The sequence below is a fragment of the Lissotriton helveticus genome, chromosome 2_2, assembly GCF_964261635.1.
Source record: "Lissotriton helveticus chromosome 2_2, aLisHel1.1, whole genome shotgun sequence".
NCBI lineage: Eukaryota > Metazoa > Chordata > Amphibia > Caudata > Salamandridae > Lissotriton > Lissotriton helveticus.
The window spans coordinates 472,175,448-472,203,346 of NC_136060.1; the positions used below are offsets into that span (position 1 = coordinate 472,175,448).

Consider the following 27,899-nt stretch of genomic DNA (forward strand, 5'->3'; position numbering starts at 1 on the left):
TTGAAGTTTTGTAACTTAGTAAGGGAGAAACAATTATAGGAGTAGAGTGCTGTTCAGGGGTTTTCTGCCTCAAGTATGCTAGACTCTTAGTAAAGGGGCTGGGAATCTCTGAACCTACTTGGATCACAGTTAAAGACAATGGTTTTTAGACAATGTTTCTCTGTTCTCCAGTGCGACCATTGAGGAAAACCAGAAATTTGAAAACATATTGTCAAGAAGACAGACTGACCAAAATTAATATAGTCAAGTATTTGTTCAGAATAAACAATTCAAACAAGTTCTATGTATAATTTAAAACCTACACCAACCTTACATACTCCTTGTGAAAGTTAACCAAAAAGGCACAGAGATCACTGGAGTAACTGCCGGGAAGACCTGCTACAACTGTGATGACAATCTACAATGAAAGCAAAATACAAAGTGATGGGTCAAATAGATGAAAAATATAATTGTACAACAAGTGCATTCTAATGCATTGGTGTCACTATTTTACAGTACATATTTTAAAAGTATAAGAGAATGGGTCTATAACTCTTGACTTCTTTTGCCCAAGAACAGATATAGTGGTGGCTCCAGCATTCTATTAGTGCTTGGGGTTCAGGTCAACACCGGGCATTTAAACAGTGCTGTGCCATATCTAGGCTGGCTGATAAGGGGTAAAACCCTGAAACCGGTACCAGGATGCTTACTTCTGGTCCAGGGGCACCTGGCTTGAAAGTTCGGACTGGCTGTTTCCCACGAGGACAGGGTCAACACTGATTTGGAAATGGCTGCATCTTAACTGGGGTGGCATGGTGAGCAATAGAATGATGGATTTAACCCAGGTCTCTTGACTGACAGTAAATGTTTGATTTGTTCCGCATCCCGCCCAACACTTCTGTGTCTTTTGCCAAATTTAGGATGGCTGAATTTAGCTGAGAAAATGGAGATACTAATGGAGATACTATATGCAAAAGTGGTACAAACGAACAAGTTACTCACCTTCGGTAACAATGTATCTGTAAGAGACATATGTTAGTTATAGATTCCTTACCTTAGAATTACCCCCAGGCGTCAAGACTGGATCAGGAGAATTTTTCTCTTAGCAGTATCCCTGCGCGTCGGTAGGTGGAGTCAGTCGCCTCTGTGTCCTGTCGTCGGCGTCGTGGTCGCCTGATAGACGTCGCGATGTCTACTTAGACGCCAACCCTGCGCGCGGACGTCAGTTCTGACATGACTTTCCACACCAGAGGTGCATAGCCATGCAAGACACTGACCACTGGTGCACATATCTAGAGCCCTGGAAGGAAATCCCTATTCCTAGAAGTCAGTTCGCAGAACGGGGAGGATGGGTGGGGCAGTAAGGATTCTATAACTACATATGTCTCTTACATATACATTTTTACCGAATTTATCTTGTTCATCTGAAAGAGAGTGTTAGTTACAGATTCTTAACCTTAGAATAGATACCTTCGCAATGTCAACTCTGTGGTGGGTCTGTGAACTAAGTTCACACCAGAAAGTCCTGGAGAACATAGCGGCCAAAGTAGCCATATCTCCGGACTTGGTTGTCAGGGCAATAATGTTTAGTGAACGTGTGCAGTGATGCCCACGTGGCTGCCTGACAGATGTCAAGGAGTAGGACTCCAAGCCCCAAGGCAGTAGTAGCTGCCGTAGCCCTGGAGGAGTCAACATGCAGTACCACTGGAGCTTTCTTTTCACCAAGGAGTAGCCGATTTTAATGCAGAGGACAACCCAACGAGAAATAGTGCGTTTTTGTACAGCCCAACCTTTCTTGGCGGCCACATAGCCAACAAAGACTTGATCGTCCACCGGGAATGTTTTGTGCGGTCTAGATAAAAAGACAGCGCAAGTTTAAGGTCCAGACGTTGGAGTCTCTCCTGCTCCTTGAAAGGGTGCGGAGGCGGGAAGAAGGTGGGCAAAGTGATGGTCTGTCCACTTTGGGAAGAAAGGAGGGCCTTGTGCGAACGACCACTTTGGCCAGATGAACAGCAAGAAAAGGAGGTTTTGAGGACAGAGATTGAAGCTCACTCACTCTGCCAGCAGAGGTGATGGCAACAAGGAAGGCAGTCTTCAAAGTAAGGTGTCTGATAGGGCAGTTATGTAGAGACTCGAAGGGAGCACACATAAGAAACATCAAGACAAGATTCAAGTCCCACTGGGGCATTATGAAAGGGGGAGGCAAGAGATGAGAATTATCCTTTAGAAATCTATTTACAATAGGAGACTTGAAAAGAGAAGGCTGATCAGGAAGGCGAAGAAAGGCAGATGTGGCCGAAAGGTGGCCATTAAGAGTGCCCAGGGCAGAGCCCTGCTGGGCTAAAGAGAGGATAGATAAGAGTACCTCCGAAAGGGGGGCATAAAGGGGATCCACAGCTTTTGCTGTGCACCATGCCACAAACTTGTCCATCTACAGGCGTGTACAGACTTGGTTGAGTGACACCTGGCTACCAAGATGGCAATACAGACTTCAGGCAAAAGGTCAAAAGCTGTCAACCGCCACTGCTTAAACTCCACGCAAGGAGGTGAAGACTGGGCAGGTTCGGGTAGAGGACAATCTCCTGCTGCTGCGACAGAAGATCCTCCTGAAGAGGCAGTCTGATTGGAGGATCGATGGCCATGCTCAAGAGCTCAGGATACCAGACTCCGTGCCCAGTACGGAGCCACAAGAATGAATTGGGCCCGGTCGCACTTGATCTTCTTCAGCACTCGGGCCAGAAGTGGTAAATCGGTGGAAAGGCATATAGGAGGCCTGAGCTTCACTTGAGAAGAAAAGCTTAGCCGAGCGAGTGCCGCCTTGGAAAGAACCACTGACAATGTGCGTTCTCTTCGGTGGCGAACAGATATAACCAAGGCTCTCCCCACTGCTGAAAGAGATCTTGCACCACCTTCGAGTGAAGATGCCATTTATGATCGATCTTACACCGACAGGTGAGCAAGTCTGCCCTTGCATTCAAAGAACCTGCCAAGTGTTGAACCTGCCAAGTGTTGAACCACCAAGGACATGCCAGGATGTTCCAGCCATGTCCAAAGGCAAAGAGCCTTTTGACATAGGGTCTACGACCCTATCCCGCCTTGCTTGTTGCAGTGCAACATGGCAGTGGTATTGTCCGTGAACACCTGCAATACTCTTCCCCGGACAGAGGGAAGGAATGCTTTGAGTGCAAGACAAATCACCCGAAACACCAAAAGGTTGATGTGGAGCCCGGACTTCACCGAAGACCAGAGGCCTCTGATATCCGCCTCCCCCATCTAGCTGCCCCATCCCAGGAGTGGCGCATCAGTCACCACTGTGAACTCTAGTTGGGGAAGGGAGAGGGATGTGCTGTCGACCCAATCCTGGTTCGTTAGTCACCAATGCAATTGGTGTAAGGTCCCCTCCGAGATCTGGAGGCAATCAGACAGGTTCCACTGATGTTGTGCCCACAGGAACTTCAGGACCCACTGCAGAGTCTGCATATGCCATCTGGCATGGCCCACCAGCAGGATGCAGGATCAGGCCCAGTAGTCTGAGAGTCATCCTGACCGAAACCCAGGATAGAGGCTGAAAGATCGAAATCAGTCATGTCCAGAAACACTCCGCTCAAGATGAGCTTCTGAGAGGGAGTCAGGTGTGACTTCGGCACGTTGATGGAGAACCCCAGCGAATGCAGGAGGTCGGCCATAGTTTGGAGGTGGAAGACAACAGCCTGGGGTGAGCCCGCCTTTAACAGCCAGTGGTTGAGATAGGGGAAGACTAGAACCCCTGATCTGCACAGATGAGCTGCGACCACCACCATCACTTTCGTGAACACGTGAACCGTAGGTAACACCTGTGGGCCGGCAGGAAGGGGATGTGGAAATAGGCGTCCTGCAAGTCCAACGCTACCATGCAGTCTCCAGGGTCAGGGGCAGACAGGACTTGTGCTCGCGTCAACATTTTGTACTTCTCCTTCCGGAGGAAGTGGTTGACGTTCATGAGATTCAAGATAGCATGCAGGCCTTTGTCCTTTGTCCTTCATGGGTACCAGAAAGTAGTGGGAGTAGCAACCATGACCTACTTCTGGGACAGGAACTCTTTCAATGGCTCCCTTGGCCAAGAGAACCATAACTTCCTGTTGGAGGAGGGCCAGATGATCCTCTGACATGAGATAGTTCAGAAGTGGCATGGGTGGAGGGGTAGTCTCGAAAGGGAGAGAGTAGCCCCTTTGGACTATTTGCAAAACCCACCTTTCCGACGTGATGGTGCACCAGTGTGGGAAATGATGGCAAATCCTGCCACTCACTGGCGAATGGTGGCCCTGAAAGGTCGGACTAGAAGGGTTTGGAGGCTGCTGCAGAGGAGGCTGTGGTGAAGTGGCCCGCCGCTGGGACCCAGAACCCTGGCGGTGGATCCCACGTCCCCACCCGTGCAGGAGCTGAACAGCTTGCGCCCGCCTGTGGCTCTGGGCGGGACATGGCGGGGCACCCCTTCCGTAGCCACAAAAGGGGCGTAAAGCAGACTGCGGAGGGCGGGTGGAGGAGAGGCCCAAGGACTAGGCCATAGCCCGAGACTCCTTAAAGTGCTCTAGCACATTGTCTGCCTTGTCGACAAACAGGCGACGGCCATCAAAAGGCATGTCCATTAGAGTGGATTGGACATCCTCTGAAAAACCAGTCTACCTCAGCCAGGCGTAACGTCGAAGGGCTACGGACGTGGAAATCGTCCTGCCTAGCGAGTCAGCGGTATCCAGCCCACAGCGAATCGTAAACTTTGCTGCGTCTCTCCCCTCGGCAACTGCACGGGAGAGCACGGCCTGGGCCTCCTCCGGGCACTGGGAGCAGCATTTGCGCCACTGTATCCCACACGGAGTGGGTGTAACGGCCCAACAGACATGCAGTGTTTACCGGCTGCAGTCCCAAGCTGGAGGAAGAAAACATTTCCTTCCCAATATGGTCCAGCTTTTTGGATTCCCTATCAGGTGATGCGTTAGGGAATGCACCTTTGAATGTAGAGGCTTGGACCACCAAGCTCTCAGGTGTGGGGTGTTGGGAGAGGAGAGTGGGGTCGCCCGGAGCCGGGCGGTGGCGTCGGGCAATCGTCCTATCCACAGGAGCCCCTGTGTTGGACCTGGACCAGGTGCCCAAAAGTATGTCAGTGAAGGCCTCATTAAACAGCAGCAGGGGTTCCTTAGAGCTCGCTGCTGGCTGTAGCATCTCGGTCAGGAGGTTAGTCCTGACTGCCACCGTAGGTAGTTCTAAGTAGAGAGCCTCGGCCGCCCTACGCAACACCACGGCATAAGACGCTCCCTCCTCTAAAGCCACGGTAGGAGGAGACAACATGCCAAGGTCTGGTGAGCTATCCAGACCACTGGCTCCCCCCAATTCCTCTCTCCAGTCCGGTTCGTAACCTAGCTGGCCAGTCAAAGGGTCTCCAGACCCCTCCGAGTCCTCCTCACCCTCCTCTCACTGCCATTTTGGTCTGAAACATCTAGGGTAGAACAGGGGCACAAAAGTACCCATCAGCGCCGGATCCGCCGTCGGCCGACGCCAGTCCGGCTCCGTGTCCACATCGGGGTGGAGGCCGGGGTCGACGCCGGCTGGGGACACAACCGGCATCAGCTGCGGACGTGCTGCCGGTGGAATCGGCGCTGGGGGAGGTGGAATAAAGTCGACTGGAGCCGATCCGGATCAGTTTCCAGGTGCAGACTCGACCAGTGAAGTTAAGGTTCTGGGCATTGACTTAGGGGTCCCCCAGGGTCAGGTAGGTACAGTTGGTATACCCTCAGCGGCACAGGGGCAGCCGGGTGCAGAGGTAGTTAGGCCCAATGTTATCCAATAGAAGGGAGGGGGAGCTGAGCTCCTGGTCACTTACTCAGGGCAAGTGGGTAAGTAGAGTAGAGTAGTAGCTGCACTTCCAGCGGCACTCAGGCGGCTGGGTGCAGGGTGCTTTTGAGTCTTCGGGCGCCCAATGTTATTTAATGGAAAAGGTAAAAAGGGAACAAAGGCTGCAGATTCGGGGAAGGGGATTCTTCAGGTTTCCACCACCTCTTCGAGAGGTAGGTTCGGATTTTGAAGAAGAGGTGAGTACCCCAAAGGAGGGCACAGGGGGCCATGGGGCGCCGGGTGCAGGGGTGTCTTTGGGTGTCGGGAATCTTACCCTCGGCTGGTCGCGGTTGGTGGGGTCCCTGGTTCTGAGTCTGCAGGCGTCGTCTGGTTCGTCGAGGGGGGTCTTTGGGCACTGGACTTCGGGTCCCAGTCGCCGGGGAGACGTCCTTGTGGTCTTGGATCACTCGGGCACAGGCCGGGCTCGGCAGGTGCAGAGTGGGTTGGTCTTGTGCTCCCTGGCTGGCACCAGGGGTATGGTTGTTGAAGCAGAGCCTCTGCTTATGGGAGTCCCAGTCTTTAAGAGGGTCAAGGCAGGCAGGTCCTCCGGGTGTCCCAAGGTTGCTGTCCACAGGAGTCGCCGGGATTAAGCAGGAGCAGGTTCCAGGATAGACAGGCCGGTAGGGCTGGGGACAAGTCAGTAGGGGTCGTCCTGTTATTAGCAGCTGCACGGCAGGTCTTCTTCTTCTTGATCGTCTTTCTTCTTTTCTTATCGGGATCTGAGGAAGGAAGGTTCTAGGAGCCCCTAAATACTGGATTTAGGGGTGTTACAGGTAGGGCAAGGGCAGGGACCAATAGGTCCCTGTCCTGGGGTGGGTACACCCCCTAGTCTGCTCCTCTCCGGTGGGAGGGGGGCAGAAGCCTAGCTGTGATTGGGCAGGGCTCCCCATCTTCAAGATGGCCGGAGCCCGGGATCGTGCTTCACCTTGCGTCTCGCACCTGAGGGGTGGGGTTGGCACAGGCTGGCATACCCCCCCATCCTGACGTAGGGTTTCCCGCCAGTCTTCCCGCCAAAGCGGGGGTCAGAACCGGTGGGGGCCAGTTGCTGGGTACAACAAATGGCCTGGAGAAGCTCACAGAGGCGGCAGGCCTTTGAAGCTTCCCCCTGCCCATCCTGGGGAAGGAGACCTAGCACCTCACCAAGGATGTGCATTGATGTAGGCCCAGGAGAGCGTGGGGCTCTCCACCCAGGGGTCCAGCAGCATGTCTGCTTTGTGGCAGCCTAAGCAGCCTCTCAGTCCAGACGTGGATTGTAGGTTAGGTTTCAGGGGGCATCTCTAAGATGCCCACTGGTGCATTTTACATTAAATCTCACACTGGCATCAGTGCAGGTTTAATGTGCTGAGATGTTTGATACCAAACTTCTCAGTCTTCAGTGGGGCCATCATGGTGCTGTGGAGTTCGTAATGTCGACCTCGCAGCACCATATACTCTTAATGGCAGCACTGCACTTACAGTGCCCAGGAATGGCCCTGGGTACTGTAGGAGCACAGGGATTATGCACCTGGGCCCACACCACTGGCATAGGCACCCAGCCAGAGGGATGACTGAGGTATGCCAGGGCAGTGGGTCTTGTGGGCATGGCACACAGGAATGTGTGCCATGTCAACTCTTTGTTTAGTTCTGTACTTAAGATACTCAGCCTGCAAAGGCAGTGTGTGGGTGTCAGGGTACAGGGCCCCTAAGGGTGGCAAAATAAGTGCTTAGGGGGTCTTCTCTGGTCACCATGCCCTGGGTACCCAGGGTACCATTTACTAGGGGCTGACAGGTGGCCAGAAATGCTAATTAGGTTTTAGTTTTAACACAGTTTTAGGGAAGGAACACAGGCCCTGGGTACCTGGTTGGCAGGAGCCCAGGGCACACTCAGTCAAAGCACATCAGCAGTTCAGCAAGAAGGATGGCACTTTCTCACAACCACTGCCAGATATTCGAACAAGATGATTCCTTGTTGCCACTTGGGAAACAGACGTTGAAGACCTTAGGTCAGGCTAACAAGACAATATTGCATTTGGGACAGCAGTGAAAGGGTCTTCGTAACTTCCCTTCCACAAGTCATTCTGATATGGTCTGCCCTCAAAGACTTCAAGGCGATTAATTACTGAAGCGGTCAACAGTCGCACAATGCCTTCTCCTATTACGGGTGTGAATTCAAGTACATCATTGTCAAAGATTTTCCTTCTGTAGTGTGATGGTCCCAGAGCCCTGAAAGTTACATGCATAGCAGATGACGGGAATAAGTCTGACTTGGACTTTATGTTGTGGTGCACGGGGGGTTCCAGAAAAGGAACCACAATCCATCTTGAAAGCAAAATCTGTAATTTTAAGAAAACCAACCTACAACGCCCGTGCCTCACACTAGACAGCAGAAGTGTGAAAAACGTGATCTACAGCAGCACATGCTACAAACATGTATTTACTAGAACAAAGTCCAACCGCGCATCGTACAGTAGAGCAGATTCTTTTTGTACAGTTAGGAGCTAATCAGCCTCTCAATCATCGTCCCCAATTCTATGGGACCATTATGGAACCCCAATATTTCTCATTCTGACCCAAACAGGTCATGGAACCTTGAACACATTTCCAATGACTTTGGAAATCAGAGGTATTCAGAACCCTTGGGTACCCTTCTGATCTTACCAGAGCATCTTACCTGCAATCAGTGTAAGAATGAATGACTGTGAACATTGTGGTGGGAGCGTGTTGTGTGAAGCTCTGTTCTGTGCTGAAATATTTTAATTTGGAAACTGTGAATAGTAACACTGTGGAATTACCGGTGTGCTCAAGACTCGTTTTTAAGAAAACGCTGGTTTTAATATTTTATATATTTGCACTTTAAGTACGTTTTTTAAAAACGGCGAGTTTTTGCATTTTGCACTGACATTGGAGGCGCGCTGTTTCCCCGGTCCACCGCAGCTTTCATAGCTGATTGATGTGGAGGGAGGAATAGCGCTGGCACTTCCTGGTCGTTCCACGACGGGCGGCCATTTTTGCAGGGTGTGGGTCTAGTCTCCCAACCCTCCTAACCTACATAGACTCGGGTTTGTAGCGCAGCGGTGACGCGCAGCGGGAGCGCCATTGACGCGCCGAAGAGGCGCCAAAGAGAAGCCAGTCTGTGCCAGTCCGTGACTGGACGGGGCTAGGGGCTTGGCCTCAGGTTGGTTGCCCCTGCACTTAAAACTGTTATTCATATGCATAATATTACATATTCGGCTGCCGCACTTCACCATGTACATACCTCTTTGCTTGGTGATTCTGTGTGTTACAAGGGTCAATTCCTGGAAGGACCCTTTTCCTGTAAAAATTGTCACTTTCAGAGCATGGATGCTCCGCCTCGGACGGAGTTATTTGCTGTGCCTGTCCCCCAGGTTCTTACTAATATAGGTTCCCGTTATAAATGTCTGCTGTGTAATGTCAGATCACTGCCTAAACATCACATGCAGATCTGGGATCTCATCTCAGAGGCAGAACCTGACTTATGTTTCTTCACCGAAACTTGGCTAAAGCCCCACACTGCACCTACCATTACTTTGGGAATACCGGAGGGATATAAAATTATCTGCCAGGATAGACCCATAAAAATGGGAGGTGGCCTAGCCATTGTGCACAAGGATAGCATTATGGTCTCCATTCTCGAGCAATATTGCTCGGCAAAGATCGAGATGCTGGTTTTTAAAATCTGTACCTCGCCAAAATGTTTTGTGAATGGCGCTCTGATCTATCGGCCTCCTGGACCCATGAACAATTTTTCCAATATGTTATTGGAATTATTGGCCCCCCATGTTAATGGAGATAAAGGATCCACTGTCGTTTTCTTCCTACCAGGTCGGGTTCGCCCGTGAACACTAACTTTGCCTTTACTAGCCTCCATAGACTTTGTCCCGCATCCCGCGTGAGAGTGCACACTCTGCACCCGAGTCCCCTAGGTCTCCTAGAAGTAATCTAACGATTCTATAGTTAAGTCCTAGCGATTCCAAAGCCTATTAGTACTGTACTTACCTGCTAGTAATTTCGCATTCCACTTTTTAAGTATATGGTTTTTCGTGCCCCTCGGGCATTTGTGTATAACGTGCTAACTTAAGTATTTTCGTAAGAGTTTTGTTGTGTGCCTAGCACCCTGTCCTCATAAAGAGTACAGGGTTGTTGTGATTCTAATAAATACACTGTTTATTTTCATAACACTTGTGTGGTGTCCTTTCACTGGGTGTTCAAGGGGTAATGTGATGGTAAAACAGCTGGCTTAACACGCCCTCTAGAGTCTTAGCCTTAGACTGCTCGTATCCATGCTACTAGGATAGCTGGTCTATAAGGTTGACTTACAACCAATCATCAATAAGGGTTGTTTGGACTGATATATAGTGATCACTAGAATAGTGAACACTGCACATCAGGCCAACTTCTCACAACTTCTTACTATTGGGTGATTTTAATATACATGCAGAGTTAAAGGAGGAAAAAGAAATCCAGGACTTTTTAAATGATCTTTTTTCATTGGGATTCCTGCTCCGTAACACAGGACCTACCCATAGGGCTGGACATACTCTGGACCTCATCTTGTCCAGGTTCCCTGGAATTGAGTGCTTTGACCCTATCGTAAATGTATGGACTGACCATTTTACGATTGAATTCTCTATTCCTGAGATAGGACCTATTCCTAAAAGATCCACTCAGATTCCCATGAAACGGAGACAATGGCACAAGATAACTAAAGACTCTTTGAGGGATGCCTTCTCTATTCAAGATTATGTCACAACGAACGATATCGACGTGGCGCTAGAAAATTATGAAAAGGCAGTAACCATTGCCATTGAACATATAGCTCCTATGAAAACCTTTAAGACCCGCCCGACGAAAAATCAGGAGGTGTGGTTTTCAGAGGACTTAAGGTCCATGAAACGTAGGACTAGGAAACTAGAGAAAATCTGGCGTACATCTCATTTGGAGTCAGATAAAGGGGAGTATCAGACGGCGCTAAAATCATATCATAAAGCTATTCGAACAGCCCGTAAACAACATATCACCTCACAATTAGAGGCGGCAGGAAATGCGCCGAGGACTCTCTACCAGATATTGAACTCCTTCCTGAAGCCGGCAGCATGTGAGAGTGTTGACACTTCATCTCAACAACTTTGTGACGACACTGCCTGCTTCCTCACGAACAAGATCGAAACCATCTACGAAAAGATTCATGTCTCTATAGCATCCATTGGACATGTGATCTTTCCCACTGTGGTCCCAGCGAGTAAAAAGGTTCTAGCCTCCACCTTCACTAATTTTCCTAACATCACTGTGGCTGAAGTGGAGGGACTCATTACAACTATAAAAAGTGGGAGCCCTATGGATCAGCTTCCACCGAGAGTGATGATCGCAGTGAGGAGCATATTGGCACCAGAAATCCAAAGTTTGGTCAACCTCTCTTTGGACACAGGCTGTGTCCCTTTAGAGTGGAAGAGAGCCCAAGTGCGACCCATTCGCAAGAATACCGCTATTGCATGGGCTGACATGACTAATTTGAGACCCATTTCCCTTTTACCATTCCTGGGAAAGCTCATAGAAAAGCATGTCAACAAGCACTTGTCTAATCACCTGGAACACACTGGTGCACTAGATCCATCTCAGTCGGGCTTTAGACCAAAATTCAGCACGGAAACAGCATTGCTGTCAATTACCGATGATCTACGCATGCTCCAGGACAAAGGAACATCAGCTGTCCTGGTGCTGCTGGATCTATCGGCAGCTTTTGATACCATCTCACATGAAATTCTGGTCGAGCGCCTGACTGAGACTGGACTAGGGGGCATGGCATTGGCTTGGCTAAAGAGCTTTCTTCTGGATCGAACCCAATGTGTCACCATGGGAGACTTTCGATCCAGGGAGACCAGGATTACTAAGGGGGTGCCACAGGGCTCTTGTTTGAGCCCTACATTATTCAACATCTATGTGGCCCCCCTGGCGAATATCCTGAGAGCCTTTGGTTTTTGCCCAGTGTCATATGCTGACGATACTCAGCTGCTCTTTCCCTTTGACCATCTAACTCCAGAGGTATTACATTCTTTCTCTGAGGGGATGAGAGCAGTTTCCCAATGGATGTCTTTGAACAAGTTGCAGTGCAACGTTTCAAAGACAGAGGTTATGCTCTTTGGGGAGGCTAAAATCTGCTGGGCTCCTGACTGGTGGCCTTTAGATCTTGGCCCAGTCCCTGAGCCCAAGCAGATAGTCAAGAACCTAGGGGTCTGTCTGGAACAAGAACTCAGCCTGAAGCAGCATGTTACCAACATTGTGGGGTCCTGTTTTCGAACTATAGGACTACTGCGCAGAGTCTTCCCACTGCTTCCAGACACCATTAGAAAGACCCTGGTCCAGGCGCTGGTTATCAGTCGTCTCGACTATTGTAATGGTCTCTTGTTGTCAGCTAATGAGGAGGATCTGGACAGGTTGCAGGTTGTGCAGAACACTGCAGCTAGGCTGGTGGTAAATGCTCCTCCCAGAACACCATCAAAACCACTTCTTGCTAGGCTTCACTGGCTCTCCATTCGTCAGAGAGTCACCTTTAAGATATGTTGTACGATACATAAGGGACTTCATGGTTTGGGTCCCTCTTATCTGGCAGACAAGTTTGTGCCGTATGTCCCTTCCCGTGCTCTACGGTCCAGTGATCAATTGCTTCTTATGATTCCTAGGATCAAGCGGGCAAGGCAAGGGGGTAAGGCTCTGTCGGTAAGGGGACCGAAGATTTGGAATGGCCTCCCTCTCCAGCTTAGGCAGCTTGAAAATCATCTGGCCTTCAGGAAAAAGCTGAAGACGTTCCTGTTCCAGGGCTAACTTTACAGTCTCAGAATTGGATTGCAGTTATGTAACTTGTTCTCCTGTAGGTTCGACAGTCATAAAGCGCGGAGATACTCCCCTGGGAGTCTATTCTAGCGCTCTACAAACACGCAAAATAAATAAATAAATAAATCACCATCAGTTACAAGGGCTTACAGGTACAGACCATCACGGATGTCAGGGCCACAATTGCCGCACTGGAGCTGATGGCACCACAGATCCTGTGGCAACTGATGCAGGCACACCAGAGGAGTTCTGTGGAAAGAGGGCTAAGATTGCCTTGTGGGTGGCTTCTATTTGTGGCTAAGGTGCAGTAAACTGGATGGGATTGAGCACTAGGATCTGTGTTGAAGAGTCACAGCACTGTTTCTGCCTTTTATGTTTCTTGTGGTACCGATCATGCCTGGTACAGATCTGGTAACTACCTTGAATAGGCATCCTGGATCTTGTGGGATTCTTCGATAGCCTTCCGGGAGGCTATAGCAAGTTGTAGATATCTCTGCAACATTTGTTGCAGGGCTTGAAAACTCGAATGTGGAGATGACGCGAGTTACAAAAAAGAAGGAAAAAAACATAGATTCAAGCTGAGGAAAACCTCAGGTGCTTCAGACCCCACACCTTGTAAGGCACAGAAAAATGGATCTTCAATCAAAGACTTCACAAGCATCTTGTATATGGATACTGATCTCACTTCACATCTTCAATATTCATCAACCGTTGCGCAGCACTTTCTAGAACATACCTTTAAACTGCAACATTAAGTGGTCTGGGGAATATTACGTTTTAAATACATTTCTCTATGGTGACTGCAAACAACTGGATATTAAAAGAGAGTAGTGCAAATATATGCAACTTTATAAAAGAACGAAAGGAAAATGTTTGAAAGAAATAAGGGCATCCACCAATGGCACCACCTGGAGTTACTTCCTTGTAAGGAAAAAAAGTTAACTGATGCTAAGATGGTCCAATATTTAATATAATACAGGAGCAATGTCATTCACAATTGCAGCATAATGGGTTTATTTTCAATTTAATAACATGATGTAAATAAATCATTTGAACAATACCTTGTCTTTATCTACGTTGTTGGTAGGGAAAATGTCGGTTTGCTGCAGAAGTGTAGAAAGGTGTGTTCTACTTATTGGTTCACGGCACACACTGCCAAACGTAAAGTGCTGAAAAAAACTGTTGAAAGAAAAAAAAATACATTACATTTTGCTAACAAAATGTTTTGCTATTTAGAAGAAACAGAAACAACTGCTAAACGAATGACTGACTGTAGGAAAGGGGGTTATTATCTTGAGCGGACAAGTGTCCACCTCAAAGGATAAGGCTACCACCGGCTAGATGTCACACAAATAAAATAAAATCCAGGGTAACGTGACACGAACCAGTGACATTTATATCAAAGGCAATACGTAACATATTTAAGAAGTGCATACACAGTAGAAAAAGTGAATTATTTAAGAAGTGCATACACAGTAAGAATTGTAACAGAAAATACAATAAGATTCCACGACCAAATTTAAAATAAGATCTAACAGACAAAAATATTAATATAGATATTCATTCTTTGGGACTTCAGTGAAAAGCACCAAAAAGTGCAATTGGTCATCTATAGAAGCGGTAGACCAGGATCCAATGCGGAAAGTGACTATCATTTTTAGAAGGAAAATACAATTTGAGCAGGCCACTACTGAAATTGTAGCCACAGCTAAGGGCCAGTAGAACAAGTCTGGATCAGAAAGATTTCTTTAGAGTTTTACTAAGGCAAATGCTTCTAATAACATTCTCAATGTAAACAAAGAAAAAAGTAAAAAAAAATTGGGGTACGAGGGTATTGTATGATTGTACAGTGTTAGTACTGAATACAGTTGTCAGTATTCTTCCCATTGATATACCAGTTCCTTTTCATACAGCCACTTCAGATTACCATGACTTTGGTTCTAAATAAGGGCATATTATTTTTGACACTGTAGTCATGCAACTTGGCTAATAACTGGTATAGCCATAGTAGAGTTTGACAGAGAATACATTTGTTATCCGCATACATTAGGCTACATATGCTCAATCCACTCAAACCCCTCCACCCCCGTTTGTGGGAAGTATCTTGCAGAAATATCTGCAGTTTATACAGAGAAAATAATCACCAAACGCTTATGCACCCTTGCTTCAATCCTTAAAATATTGGGATGAGTGGCAATCTGTTACCTCCCTGAAGACTTACTTGGGCATAAATATTAAAGTGGCCTTGAATTTGGAGAGGGAGTAAGGAAGAGTTAATACCTTGTAACCCACAGTTTTTTGCCTCTTTACCGCTCTGGTCCGCCACAGCTGGGTTGCGATTGTGCAGAGGGCTGGTTTTGGTTTCCTCATTTCCACCCAGCCTCTCTCTATTAACCAGGTTAGCGGTCTAGTTGTATCGAAGGCCCTCGCCAATTTAAATCGATGCTAAGGCAGACGCGCAGCGGACGCGCCTAAGACAAGCTCATCTGCATCAATCAGTGTCCCGGAGGCGACCAGAGCTGGCCATGCTGCCCAGGCTCCCGCAGGTAGGATTCTACTGGTACAATATATACATGAAAAACTGCTCAGTCTAAAGTCTCCCGTATCCTACCAGTGTAGAATTGGAGACTTTAATACCTATAACAGCTTCCATTTCCAAGGCTGCAATTGGACCCCTTCTCAGCCTATAAGGTCCCACTTCCTAGCAACAAGCTGAAGGACATAAATAAAATGGAGAATTTTAACGCTACATTATTGAATTGTCGCTCTATGCAAAGACACGAGGCACATATTCACAACTTACTGCTAGAGGAACAGCCAGATCTTTTATTTCGCACTGAGACCTGGTTGTCTGAGGCCTCTAACCCCACCATCTCCTCTCTGCTATCCCTTCGGGCTACAAAATCCTCAGAAAGGACCGGACTTGAGGGAAAGGAGGCGGTGTCGCCATTATCTGTAAACAAAAACTGGACTGTTCTCCTATCATGATTGATAACATCGAGGGGGGAGAGTATTTAGGCTTTCGTTGTATTCTATCTCCCCGTCTAAGTATAGCGGGAATTCTATTATATAGACGTCTAAGTGCACTCTGTAATTTTATCACCACACTTAACGTAGCCTCCACCTCATTTGTCCTAAAATACAACAATTGCTTAATTTTGGGAGATGTAAATATACATATGGATAAAGAAAATGACCCTATAGCAACTTCCTTGTTGGATACAATGCAGGCCTGTAATCTTATACCATCGACTTCTGCTTCCACCCATGACAAAGGCCATACTCTTAACCACATTTTTCACAACTTTGATCTACTGGCAAGTCCACCACTGCCTATTACCTGGTTAGACCACCTCATTCTCAATTTCAAAATTCAAAACTTAAGTACAGATCCCTTACCTAATTCAATTAAGAGGGACTTTAACTACAGGGCTTTTCACAAAATATCGATTCCAGCTTTAGTAGATGCCCTCGACCGGTCAACCCTGACAGGGATGCCCTCCTACCAGAGTCAGAGCAAACAAAGATGCCGCCGCACCCGCAGCCACCCGCTCTTCTAAGAGGTCAGCCCCCCTATTGCCTTGGTTCAACTAATCAGGCAGGTAGCGCAATTCTTTAATAACAAGATCACTTTAATTCAAAAAGCATTTGATAACATCTCTGAGGAAGAGCAGACCTTCTATCACTCGGTAAATGGAAAGTTTATCTGGCATGAGCTCCCTACTTTTCCTCGAGCTACAAATAGAGGAGTCACTCACTCTTTTCCAAAGCATAAAGTCAGGATCTCCAACTGACTCTTGCCCAGCGAATATATTACATTTATTAGCACCTATCATCAATCCAACAGCTAATAAGTTATTCAATCTACCTCTTTCTTCTGGCAAAATGCTGTACATATGGAAGCAGGCTAAGATCCTACCCCTTCTAAACAGAGCAAATGCCGATCATAACGATCCTGCCACCTATAAGCCGATCTCCCTACTTCCCGCCTTCTCTAAGGGTTTAGAAAAACATGTAAACAGAGCTCTCATAAAGCATATTGAAGACCGGAAGCTACTTCATGATTCGCAACTGCTCTGAGGGAGGTGACAGAATTTATTAAGGGTAAGCTGCACTACGGAAGAAAAGCAGTTCTGATCCTACTCTATTTGTCAGTGGCTTTTGATATGGTCCCACATTAGAGACTTCTTGGTAGACCACTGTACATTGGATTGGGCGGGACCGCCCTAACTTGGATGTCCTCCTTCCTGGAAAATAGATCGCAGGGCATCTGGCTACCCCCTTTTTCATCTCCTGTATCTGCTGTTAGGATGGAGGGGGTTGTATTCTTTTCTCTTACCTTTTCCTTGCTGTTCTTTGTGTGTGCATGGTGGGGGTTACTGGCGTGCGGGTGATCTAGGCGCGTAGGCAGGGGTATAAGGGCAAACGAGGACCCTTTGCTTGGTTTCTCTTCTGGTCTTGTTTCCCGGAAGGACTTCGCCGAAGAATTCCTGCCGGTGCAGTCGTCTTTGTTTGCTCCTCATTGCGGGATTCTCTGTGACTGGATCACGGTTGTTTACTGCCCTGGATTGTTGTTTCCTTCCCTTGGCACCAGACTCTGCGGCCACAGTACGTGGTTACATTGGGGTTCACTGGTGTTTGGAATGCTTAATGCAGGTGCACGGTTGTGTACCGGTTCCTTGCTCTTTCTCTTCTAGGACACTTTTACGGCCCATTGAGGTCGTTATAGAACACTTTTGGGTCCTTTTTGCGGGTAGTTGGTGGATACCAACACGAGCCTAGTTTCTCCTTATTGGGTTTTCCGTTTTTCATTTGCGGGGAGTTTTTATGTCGGTGCCAGACTTTTTTCGCCTTTTTTGTGTCTGCTGAATTTATATGGACGTTATTGGACTCAGGATAAAACACGCTGGAATTTAGGCTCAGATGTAGGTGGCCTATTACCGGTCGGTAACGGCCGATTTCGGCCGTTACCGACCGGTATTTGTGATTTGGCATGTAGGGGGCATTTTATTTACAGAATCGGTATATTTACGGATTCGGTAAATTTACAGAATCGGTAAACTACCGAATCGGTAAATTTACCGATTCTGTAAATCAAGATGTAGGTGGCACTGTAATCAGTGCCACAGGCCCTTACCGAATCGTTATTTACCATGGAATACTATTCCATGGTAAATAACGAATTCTAGTGTACATGCACATTTGTGCATGTACACCTGTGCCATGTGGCACACAGACATGCCCTAAGGGCATGTCTGTGTGTCACATGGCACACAAGCCTGAAACAGGGGTGCAACAGGGTGTCAAAGTGACACCCTGTCCCCCTTGTAAATTCGGTAATTTTACCGATTCTGTAATTACAGAATCGGTATTTGCTATTGAATCCTATGGGCTTCAAGGCCCATAGGAATCAATGGCAAATACCGAATCGGTAATTACAGAATCGGTAATAATTCGGTATTTTTACTGAATTTTTTACCTACATAGCAATTACCGAATAGTGAATACCGAATCGGTAAAATTCGGTATTTACCATTCGGTAAATTGCTATTACCTACATCTGGGCCTTAGACTTTGGGACTTACGGCTTATCCCTCAGAAGATACAGGCTGCTGATTTTGTGACATCCTTCACAGGCACTCAACCATTTCTCTTATAAAGGGTAAGCGCCTGTTCATGATTGCGCCAAGTAGTGCCCGATTGTGTATGCGAATGAGATTAGCATTTGGTACTAACCGGTATTTCTGTCTTTTACGTTTCTTTTAGGACACATGGGCATTTGTCCCTCACAGTAGCAGATAGAGGGAAGCGGTGCACTTGGGAGACGTCCCCTTGTGTTTTCTTTGTTTACCCCCACCTTCCCCCGGTGTCCGTGGCAGCCATCTCGTTATATATAGCTTGGTGGTGGCTGCCAGGGGCAGGGTTAGTGGACTGGGTATAGGTTTGCTCCTGCATTGTTGGGTGATACCAAGGTGGAAGCAGAACAGAAAACCAAGCCCACAAATTGAAACACTACCCGAGCGAAGATGGATCTAGAGGGAGTTAATAGAGCGGGGAGGATGGGGTTCCTTCTATGCGGGATTTAATGACCGCCATTACGTCACTTCAGACTGAGGTACAGGATTTGAGGCAGGAAAATCATGGGTTACGACAGGAACTGAATACCTTTAGGATTCGGGATCAGTCATGGGGTTCAGGTAGGGGTCATTCATTAAAGGGTCAGGGACCTATAGTACAACCCGCCACTTTTCAGTTTGATATGTCATAAGTTCAAGGGGCTAGTGGTAGTACTCCTATAGCAGTTACAGTTACTACGCCTACTCCTGTCCCTTTGGCAGTGCCGGAACGGTGTAATGACACTGATTCATAAATACACCGTATTTATTACAGTGTCATTTGCATTTTATGTGTCGTCCCACAGCGTTTCCGGATGATTCCGCTAAAGTGGCTTTTATTATATCTTACCTAGCAGGCACGGCAGCTATGTGGGCTGTCCCTTTAGTGGATAGCGATGATCCTGTGCTTTACAACTATCTGGCCTTTAAGGAACAGATGCACAGTTTGTTTGCAAAGCATGCTTTTTTGCAAGCTAGCGATGCTGAATTATTGAAATTGAGACAGGGAAAACATGATTTGTTGTCTTATGCCTCCTCATTTAATCGTCTTGTTTCGGAGACACATTGGCCCATGGCGAAAAGAACTTCTTTGTTCCACCAGTGGTTGAGTGAGGAGTTGTGGATCCCCCAGAGGAGTGTTTAGCATTCATTGACCTAGTGGTCAAATTGAATCACCGGCTTTCTGAGAGACGTGGGGAGAGGAATCGGTTTCAGGCCTCTCGTGCTGTGGGTGTGAGAAGTGAGCTTAAAGGGTCTGCAGAGGTGAAACAGGGACCTGAACCTATGGTGGAGTAAGGGGTCCTCTATCAAGTGAGGAAAAAGGAAGATGGCGGGCACAGAACCTATGTTTGTATTGTGGGAAGGGGGAACATTTTGCCCATGAATGTCCAGTGAAACCTCTAGTTTTCCTACAACAAAGGCAGTGGCATTTGTGGGGAGGAGGGCTGAAGGAAGTTCCTAGGGAGAGGTCGCCTTTAGTGAATCCTATGTGATATCAGGCGCTGTTCAGAGGGTTCCACTGCATTTTACCATTTCTGTCTGTTTGGTGTTGTCTAACAGCAGTAGATCAACTTTGTCAGTGTTACTTAATTTTGGAGCCACAGGGAATTTTATGGATATCCAACTTGCTGAAAGACTAAATGTTCCGTGTGTGCAAGGAGCAACCAGAACCTGTAAGAGCAATAGATGGGACCGAACTGTCCTCAGGGTCCATAACCTGTCAAACAGAGCACTTGTGTTTACTGTGTGACAATAGATGCTCCCTCTTTTGGGGTCATACTTGGTGTACCATGGTTGCAGATGCATAACCCTAGTATTGACTGGGTAAGACGAACAGTGACGTTAGATTCTAATCACTGTTTACAATGTGGTTATCAAGTTGCCACAGATTGGGTTATGCCATTAACTTGTGCGGTGGGCGATTGTGGAGAAGTTAGTGGTGTTCCAGCTCCTTATGTGGAGTTTGGTGAGGTGTTTGATAAAACTCGAGCCAATGTTCTTCCGCCACACAGGTCTTTTGACTGCTGTTTCGATTTGGTGCCTGGGGCTACATTGCCCTGTAACAGCATATATGCCTTGTCAGAACCAGAGGAGCAACATCTGCGGGAGTATTTGGATGAGATGTTAGCGTCTGGTTTCATACGTCTATCTTCATCGCCAGTGTCGTCTGCAATCTTTTTCATCCCTAAAAAGGAGGGCAGTCTTCGTGCTTGTGTGGACTATAGAGCGCTCAATAAAGTGACGATTAAGAACAAATATCCACTCCCTTTAATCCCTGTTTGTTAGATCAACTGAAGCGTGCTACTATTTTTACCAAACTTGATTTGAGGAGAGCATATCACCTTGTTCGTGTACGTGAAGGAGACGAATGGAAGACCACTTTCCGTACAAAATTTGGTTTATTCAAGCATTGCGTTATGCCTTTTGGTTTGTGCAATGCCCCAGCAGCTTTTCAGTTCTTTATTAATGAGGTTCTACTGGAGTATTTGAATGTGAGCGTAATAGTGTACATTGACATTTTGATTTTTTCTAGAACTACAGTGCATCATGAGATACACGTGTCACAGGTGTTACGGAAGTTACAAGAACATCATTTGCTTGTGAAGCTGGAGAAATGTAAATTCCATACATCCTGTGTGTAGTTCTGGGGGTTTCTTGTCTCTTCTGGTGGTATTAAGAGGGACCCAGGGAAGACTGAGGCTACTGTGACCTGGCCCTCTCCCACTTGTGTGAAGGACATACAGGTCCTTCTTGGTTTCGCTAACTTCTATAGGCGGTTTATTTCCCACTTTTCGGATATAGTAACGCCTATGACTGCCTCATTGGGAAAGGGTGTGCCATTCATCTGGTCCCCAACTGCTCAGGCTGTGTTGAAATTGTTAGTTGATAAATTCACTTCAGCTCCCACTCTTGTGCATCCTGACCCTGCTTTGCCCTTCTTTGTGGAGGCAGATGCTTTGTTGTGTGTAGTAGGTGGTGTTCTTCCACAGAGGGATGCTGAAACAGGTCTTATGCATCCTATTGCGTTCTTTTCCAAAACATTGTTGCCTGCTGAACGCAAAAATACTGTGGCAGAAAGGGAGCTGTTGGCTATTAAGTTATCCTTTGAAGAGTGGAGACATCATTTATGGGGGGGCCGGTCATCCCATTACAATCTATACGGACCATGAGAACCTAGAGTTCTTCCACTCAGCAAGAGCATTGACCCCAAGATAGATGCGGTGGGTGTTATTTTTTAACTAATATGATTTTGTCATTACAAATCAAATAGGCCTGCCCAGCAGTTGAAATCGAATGCGCTGTCTCGAACACATGTGGGTCAGATGGAAGACATACAGGGTTCTGATTTTCGGTCTGTGATTCTTGAGGAGAGAATCGTGGGTTGTGTTTCGGCAGAAGAGTTTTTGACTTCCGTGAAAGGAAAAGTGGGGAGTGTTGATCTGGCCCTCTGGTTGAAGAACCAGCTTTTTTCTGTTCAGGATGGTCTGTTGTATCATGATGGAAGGCTGTTTGTACCACCTGAGGTGAGGGAGCAAGTTCTTGCATGGTGTCACTCATCATCCTTAGTGAGTCATCCTGGAATGAATAAGACCAGGGAGTTTTGTTTACGTTGATTTTGGTGGGAGACGGTAGGGCATGATGTCCAGTTGTTTGTGGCTTCTTGTCCTGTTTGTGCCATTAGTAAGCCTACCCATACACGTCCTTCTGGGTTGTTGCATCCATTACCAGTACCCCCTGCTCCCTGGCATACTATCAGTATGGATTTCGTTACAGATCTCCCTCTTGAATCAGGTAATACAGCCATATTGGTGGTAGTGGATTTGTTTACGAAGATGGCACATTTGATTCCATTGCCAAAGGTGCCTACAGCTCGTGAATTGGCTGTTGTGTTTGTGAACCATGTGGTTAGGTTACATGGGTTACCTACTGCCATTGTGTCCGATAGAGAAGCACAGTTTGTGTCCCATTTTTGGACCGAATTGTGTTCGTCTTTGAAGATGGAGTTGGGTCTGTCTTCCGCTTACCATCCTCAGACGACATACTATCAGTATGGATTTCCTTACAGATCTCCCTCTTGAATCAGGTAATACAGCCATATTGGTGGTAGTGGATTTGTTTACGAAGATGGCACATTTGATTCCATTGCCAAAGAAGGTGCCTACAGCTCGTGAACTGGCTGTTGTGTTTGTGAACCATGTGGTTAGGTTACATGGGTTACCTACTGTCATTGTGTCCGATAGAGAGGCACAGTTTGTGTCCCATTTTTGGACAGAATTGTGTTGGTCTTTGAAGATGGAGTTGCGCCTGTCTTCCGCTTACCATCTTCAGATTGATGGACAGACAGAACACACCAATCAAACGATGGAGCAGTATCTTCAGTGTTTATTGATGTCTTTTAACGTGTAATTGGGTCATGGTGCTACCCTTGGCGGAATTCGCATATAACTGCATGCACTCAGCCTTAGGGATGACACCTTTCTTTTGTTCCATGGGATTTCATCCTAAGGCTATTCCCATTCAACCTACAGAGCATGTACCTGCATTGGACACCTCCACCAGAGCAGACTCCGTACTATAGTTAGACCTAAAGCCTGATTGCGAATCATGAAGTAACTTCCTGTCTTCAATATGCTTTATGAGAGGTCTATTTACATGTTTTTCTAATACCTTGGAGAAGGCAGAAAGTAGGGAGATCGGCCTATAGTTGGCAGGATCGTTATGATCGGCATTTGTTTTTTTTTAGAAGGGGGTAGGATCTTAGCCTGCTTCCATATGTGCGGCATTTTGCCAGAAGGAAGAGATAGATTGAATAACTTATTAGCTGTTGGATTGATGATAGGTGCTAATAAATTTAATAAATTTGCTGGCCAAAAGACTTGTCACCCCTTCCTTCAGCCAATGAGAAAGTCAAAAACCTAGGTATTGTCATAGACAATTCTTTCTCCATGCGTTCACAGATCCAAACTTTAACAGGGGCCTGTTTTGGCATACTCTGCATGCTAAAAAAAATCTTGCCACTATCAACGGACATTAGAAAGATTGTGGTGCAAGCATTGATGACATCAAAACTGTTCAGCGCCTGCAGGTGGTACAAAATGGGGCTGCCAGAGCTATTGTGAGACCCAAACCCAGATCTAGTATGACCCCCATCTTAAGGTCCTTGCACTGGCTGCGCATGAAGGAACGGATCAACTTCAAAGCTATGGTGACCTTCTGTAATGCTTTTTATGGCATAGGAGCCTGCTATTTAAACAAACGCGTAAACCGCTATATCCCAACTAGACCCCTTAGATCTTAAAATGCAAACCTTGCCCTTATTCTCAAAACACGCCTTGCGCATACGTGGGTAGGGGGGTGGAGATCGTTTGGATTTTTTAACACAAGGATGTGGAACAGTCTTCAAGAACATCTGAGATTAACTACAGACCTGTTAACTTTCAGGCAGAATCTTAAAACCTGGCTTGTTAAAACTAGTCCTGCCTCAGCCTTCTGCTACTTTTCCCGCTTCCTTGCATCAGGACACTCTAGTTCGAGTAGCTGTGCGCTATATCAAATGTGTTCATTTAATTTCATTAGTGGTTTTCCTGATCTTTCTTTTGGTTAGAGGTAAGGTACCTTTATCTTAAGTACAGAGCTGAAGGTCAAGTAAGATTTTTAAGAAAATATTGGTGCCATTGTCGAGCAATCAACTGATAATTACCTTTAAACTTCAGGAGATTCTGAATAGAGGAAAAGCCCTCAAAAATTGCCTTTGCACATGTTTGATCATTTGAGACATTGATTAGGGGATAGCGATGATGTGAGCAACTCAGCTCTCACACCTAATATGGAAATAACAGAGTGACTTTGCTATACATCTTCAATAGCACTTTTTATTGTTGTGGTTTTTAACAATCTCAGAGCCTTAATCATCAGCTACTCCCACATTGTGTTATGACTGATAGATTGCCCTTTCTAAGGGTTTTCTTACATCATGCAAACTCTTGTGCAGAGTCTGGATTCCTATTTTATGGTCTAAGTCATAGATGAAGCTCCTATTTTTGCTTCTTCAGCATTCAGCACTCACCAATGGGTACAACGTGGGAGATGAATGTCTTCTTGCTCTTGATAACAGTAATAACTTAAAAATCCCTCATCTCCTTGCTTCCCCTAAGAAGCATACATAAGCAGGGTTCCATAGATCCATAGACTTACTCTCAAAGCACTTGTTAAATAGTGATAGCATCCATCCCTCCAAGAGTAAAGAAACTCTATCCTACCACAAAATGACTTTGATTTTGTCCCTTCTATAAAACCCACACCTCCCTATTGAGCAAGTAGCTAACAGGGCATTGGAATCAGAGTTGCGGCTAATCGTCATTTTCAAACCTTTACAAAAACTAACATCAGGAAAGAAGGGGAAAATGGACAAGGGATACATTAGAATAATCAAGAACATATCTTCCACAGGACCTATGACTGAATTTTGATGGGGCTGTCAATTGGGAGCCTACCGTTTAATGAATGAAAATTAATGCTATGTAGATAGGTCAGGAATTCTTCTAGGGTAGTAACTATCTGATGATTAAAGGAAGTAGGTGGGGTGTTACAGAACTCATTTAATTAATTGGATAACAGTCCACAATTAACAACTCCTCCATTAGATTCATGTTGAAATCTCTTGTAATAACCAGGGCATGTTGATAATTAATTGCAATACTGGTTACTTTCTTTTTTAGTGATGTTACACTTGACAGTGAAAGCAAGAGTCAGGAAAATGTAAATATTGATGACCAACACCTACCTTGTTGGAGCGTTTTTCATTCCAAAATAGGATAAAGACTGAATGTGCCATTGTTAAACACACCGGTAATTGGGCCAATGGTACAATTTAAGCTAGTGGAAATGGGAAAAATAAGACTTCTAGACCAGCATCAGGTCCAAGCTATTAAGAAATGTTTCAAAGTCATTACATGTAGTTGAATGTTTATATGCTGCAATGTCTTATGACAGACAAGACAATGTATCTAGCACAAGAGAAACAGTCACAAATGAATCATGATTTGGCATTAATCTGCTAGGAAGGAGACTTGGACTGCTGTATACACACAAGCCATGTACAGTCTTCGATCTCCCCAAATCGCTTCTGAAATATGATGAGATGAAGCATGAGTGTGTTATCGAGGACTCCTTTCTAACTATGAAATCCTGTCCCTTCAAGGCATAATTATCAGTGTCCTTTACATTATGCAACAGAGGAGTTTTCTTACCAGTGTTGTATACTGGTCTGCTAAGGGAGTGTGATAACCCATGCATTCTGCTCTTTCCACCACACTAGCCCATTCTCGAAAGCTGTTTGAGTAATAATTAACAGAATGTCAATACTGTGTCACTTAATCTCAGACGGAATGAATCTCCTCCACTACTGCTGGAAGCAGAAGTTGCAAATTCAAAAGAATATGTTATTAATAGTGCATTCCAAATGCTCCTTATTTCTGAGACTACCAAGGGAGAAGAGGAGTTAGACTGTCATGCAATTAACAGAGACGATTCTTAACTGCCCATAAGATCTGCCCCAGAGACAGCTAATTTAATGACCCATATGGATGAAACCTCAAGAGAATGAGCTTCCCAGGAGCCAGGAAAATGATGCTGATCAGCCACACTTGATAAAGACAAAGACCAACATACCCACATTGAATGGATTATGGATTTCCAGAGATGCTTTCATCTTCTCATTCTGGTAAGTTTCCAAATCACAGACCTGCTCTGTAAACTTTGTATGACAGTTTCCTTGTTTCCCAACTACAGAGAGACACATTTAATTATTAATCCTGTAATTGTGTTCTGATGGAGCTGGCTGATAGTCCTGAGGGATGAACTGTTTTACCAGCCTTATGGATCTGGGGGCATCACAGCTTAAAAATGCAGCTGCCCCCCAATCCTTAAGTTCAGTTCCCATTTGGAAAGCTTGATAGATTGGTGTCTAGTGAGAGGAGCCATTACTCCCCCCTCCCACCCGCCAAACAACAAGAAAATATTGACTATGGACAACCATTTTCAAGATAAGGGCCCTTAAAGTTTGAAAACCTCCTGTAGATCTAACAGCGGGTGCCGATCGCAATTAAAAACAGCAATACTTGTTGGCTTCTTAACAGTATGGACACTGACTATTAAAATTGAAAAAGCTCTCTAGAACTAAACACTTAGATTATTGTCACCCCCAAGTATTATTTACTTTGACTAAGGTAGGGCCCTTGCTGTTTGAATGGAAGGCTTCTGGGTCAAAGTATTTGTGGCCCACTTTAAATGAAACTGAAAATCTGTGTTTGGTTAGCTTAAATACACAGCCACAGATCAAAGAAATCTAAGGGTCAGATGTTTCATGCCTCGGCTCTTACGTCGCATAATTTAATCTGTAGCATAATTTAATCTGTACAGCTGCTCTGGTCCACTTACTGAGACTGTTTGCAAACATTGCAGTAATTCCATGAAATCCTAAATATTGCTAAGAGCTTACGAACTCGATCCCATATAATTACACTAGTCAATGTCATTTTAAAATCCTACGTCAAAACACTATGAAAGCAATGTGGGCTGTATGTCAGTCTCCAAGAGTGCTAGCCCCTCCTATTTTTATGTTCTAATAAACCTCCTATTTTACTTTAAAAATAACAGCATGTGGCATAAGACAGACACTGAATACTATTTACTGAATCATGCAGCATCGGTTTCCAAGCACTATAACCTCCTTGTGTAAGCAATGACTCTCGGAGTTGCAAATTCTAGAGACTCAACTGTTCAAAAGAAGTGATTTAGTTGTCGAACTTGGATGAAATATTATTATTGGATTTGCGACAAAGGTGATTAACAATTTCCACATGGGTTATTGCCCAGTAACCCCTAAAAGCTACAAGATACACAAGGAAAGGCCTGTAACTCTCTATGAGCCTTTTTAAGTGCAATGTAGAAAATCCCTTATAAGAAGCAGGATTGGTGATGATATTTTCTCTTTATCTCACAAACAGTGAGTAATCAATGGGGGATTAAAAGGAAATTCATTGACAATGCTTAATCTTTTGTTGTGAATGCTATTGCATCCTGGCAAATATGTAACACTGGATGGTTTCATGAAAAATAAATGACATAATAAGAACATAAAAATACAATCACAAGATTTTTTAAGCATGATCATGTTCTTTAAATTGTATGTTTTACAAAAATACTATATGAGGAGTTCCTTCACCTTTCATGCTCTAGTAGATGTCCTGATATCAACCTCTGATGATTCCATCTCTCAGCAACAGGGTAGGAGGATAACTCAAACAGTCTCTGCATCTTGCAGTGCCTAAAAAGTAAATTAGTCATTTTGTAGATAAGTAATATTTCATGTCAACATAGTATAATAAAATATTTTATAAAATACAATAAGAAAGGGTGACATTTTTGGCGTTTTAGTTTCCAAGTAAAATCAGAATCCTCCATTCATGCTAGTTGATCATACAGTTATGTTCCTGAGAAAACAACAGTTGTGGGAAATGAGAGTTAGTGATGTTTAATTCAGTGTAAAATTATACATCATTCAACATTACATGTTCACAACTTATGTTCCAGCAATCACTTGTACACCAG

General features: G+C 45.7%; 1 protein-coding gene across 3 annotated transcripts in view; it reads right to left on the bottom strand.

Moving 5' to 3' along the window:
* The window catches only part of DNAAF9 (dynein axonemal assembly factor 9), a 548,844-nt gene that overhangs the window by 189,956 nt on the left and 330,989 nt on the right, over nt 1-27,899 (bottom strand). For all 3 annotated transcript variants that reach the window (XM_078678718.1, XM_078678720.1, XM_078678719.1), the window contains exons 24-26: nt 27,514-27,615; nt 13,734-13,851; nt 309-397 (exon numbers count right to left, since the gene is read on the bottom strand). In XM_078678718.1, the coding sequence (XP_078534844.1) occupies nt 309-397; nt 13,734-13,851; nt 27,514-27,615 (309 nt within the window). The remainder of the gene's footprint in view (nt 1-308; nt 398-13,733; nt 13,852-27,513; nt 27,616-27,899) is intronic.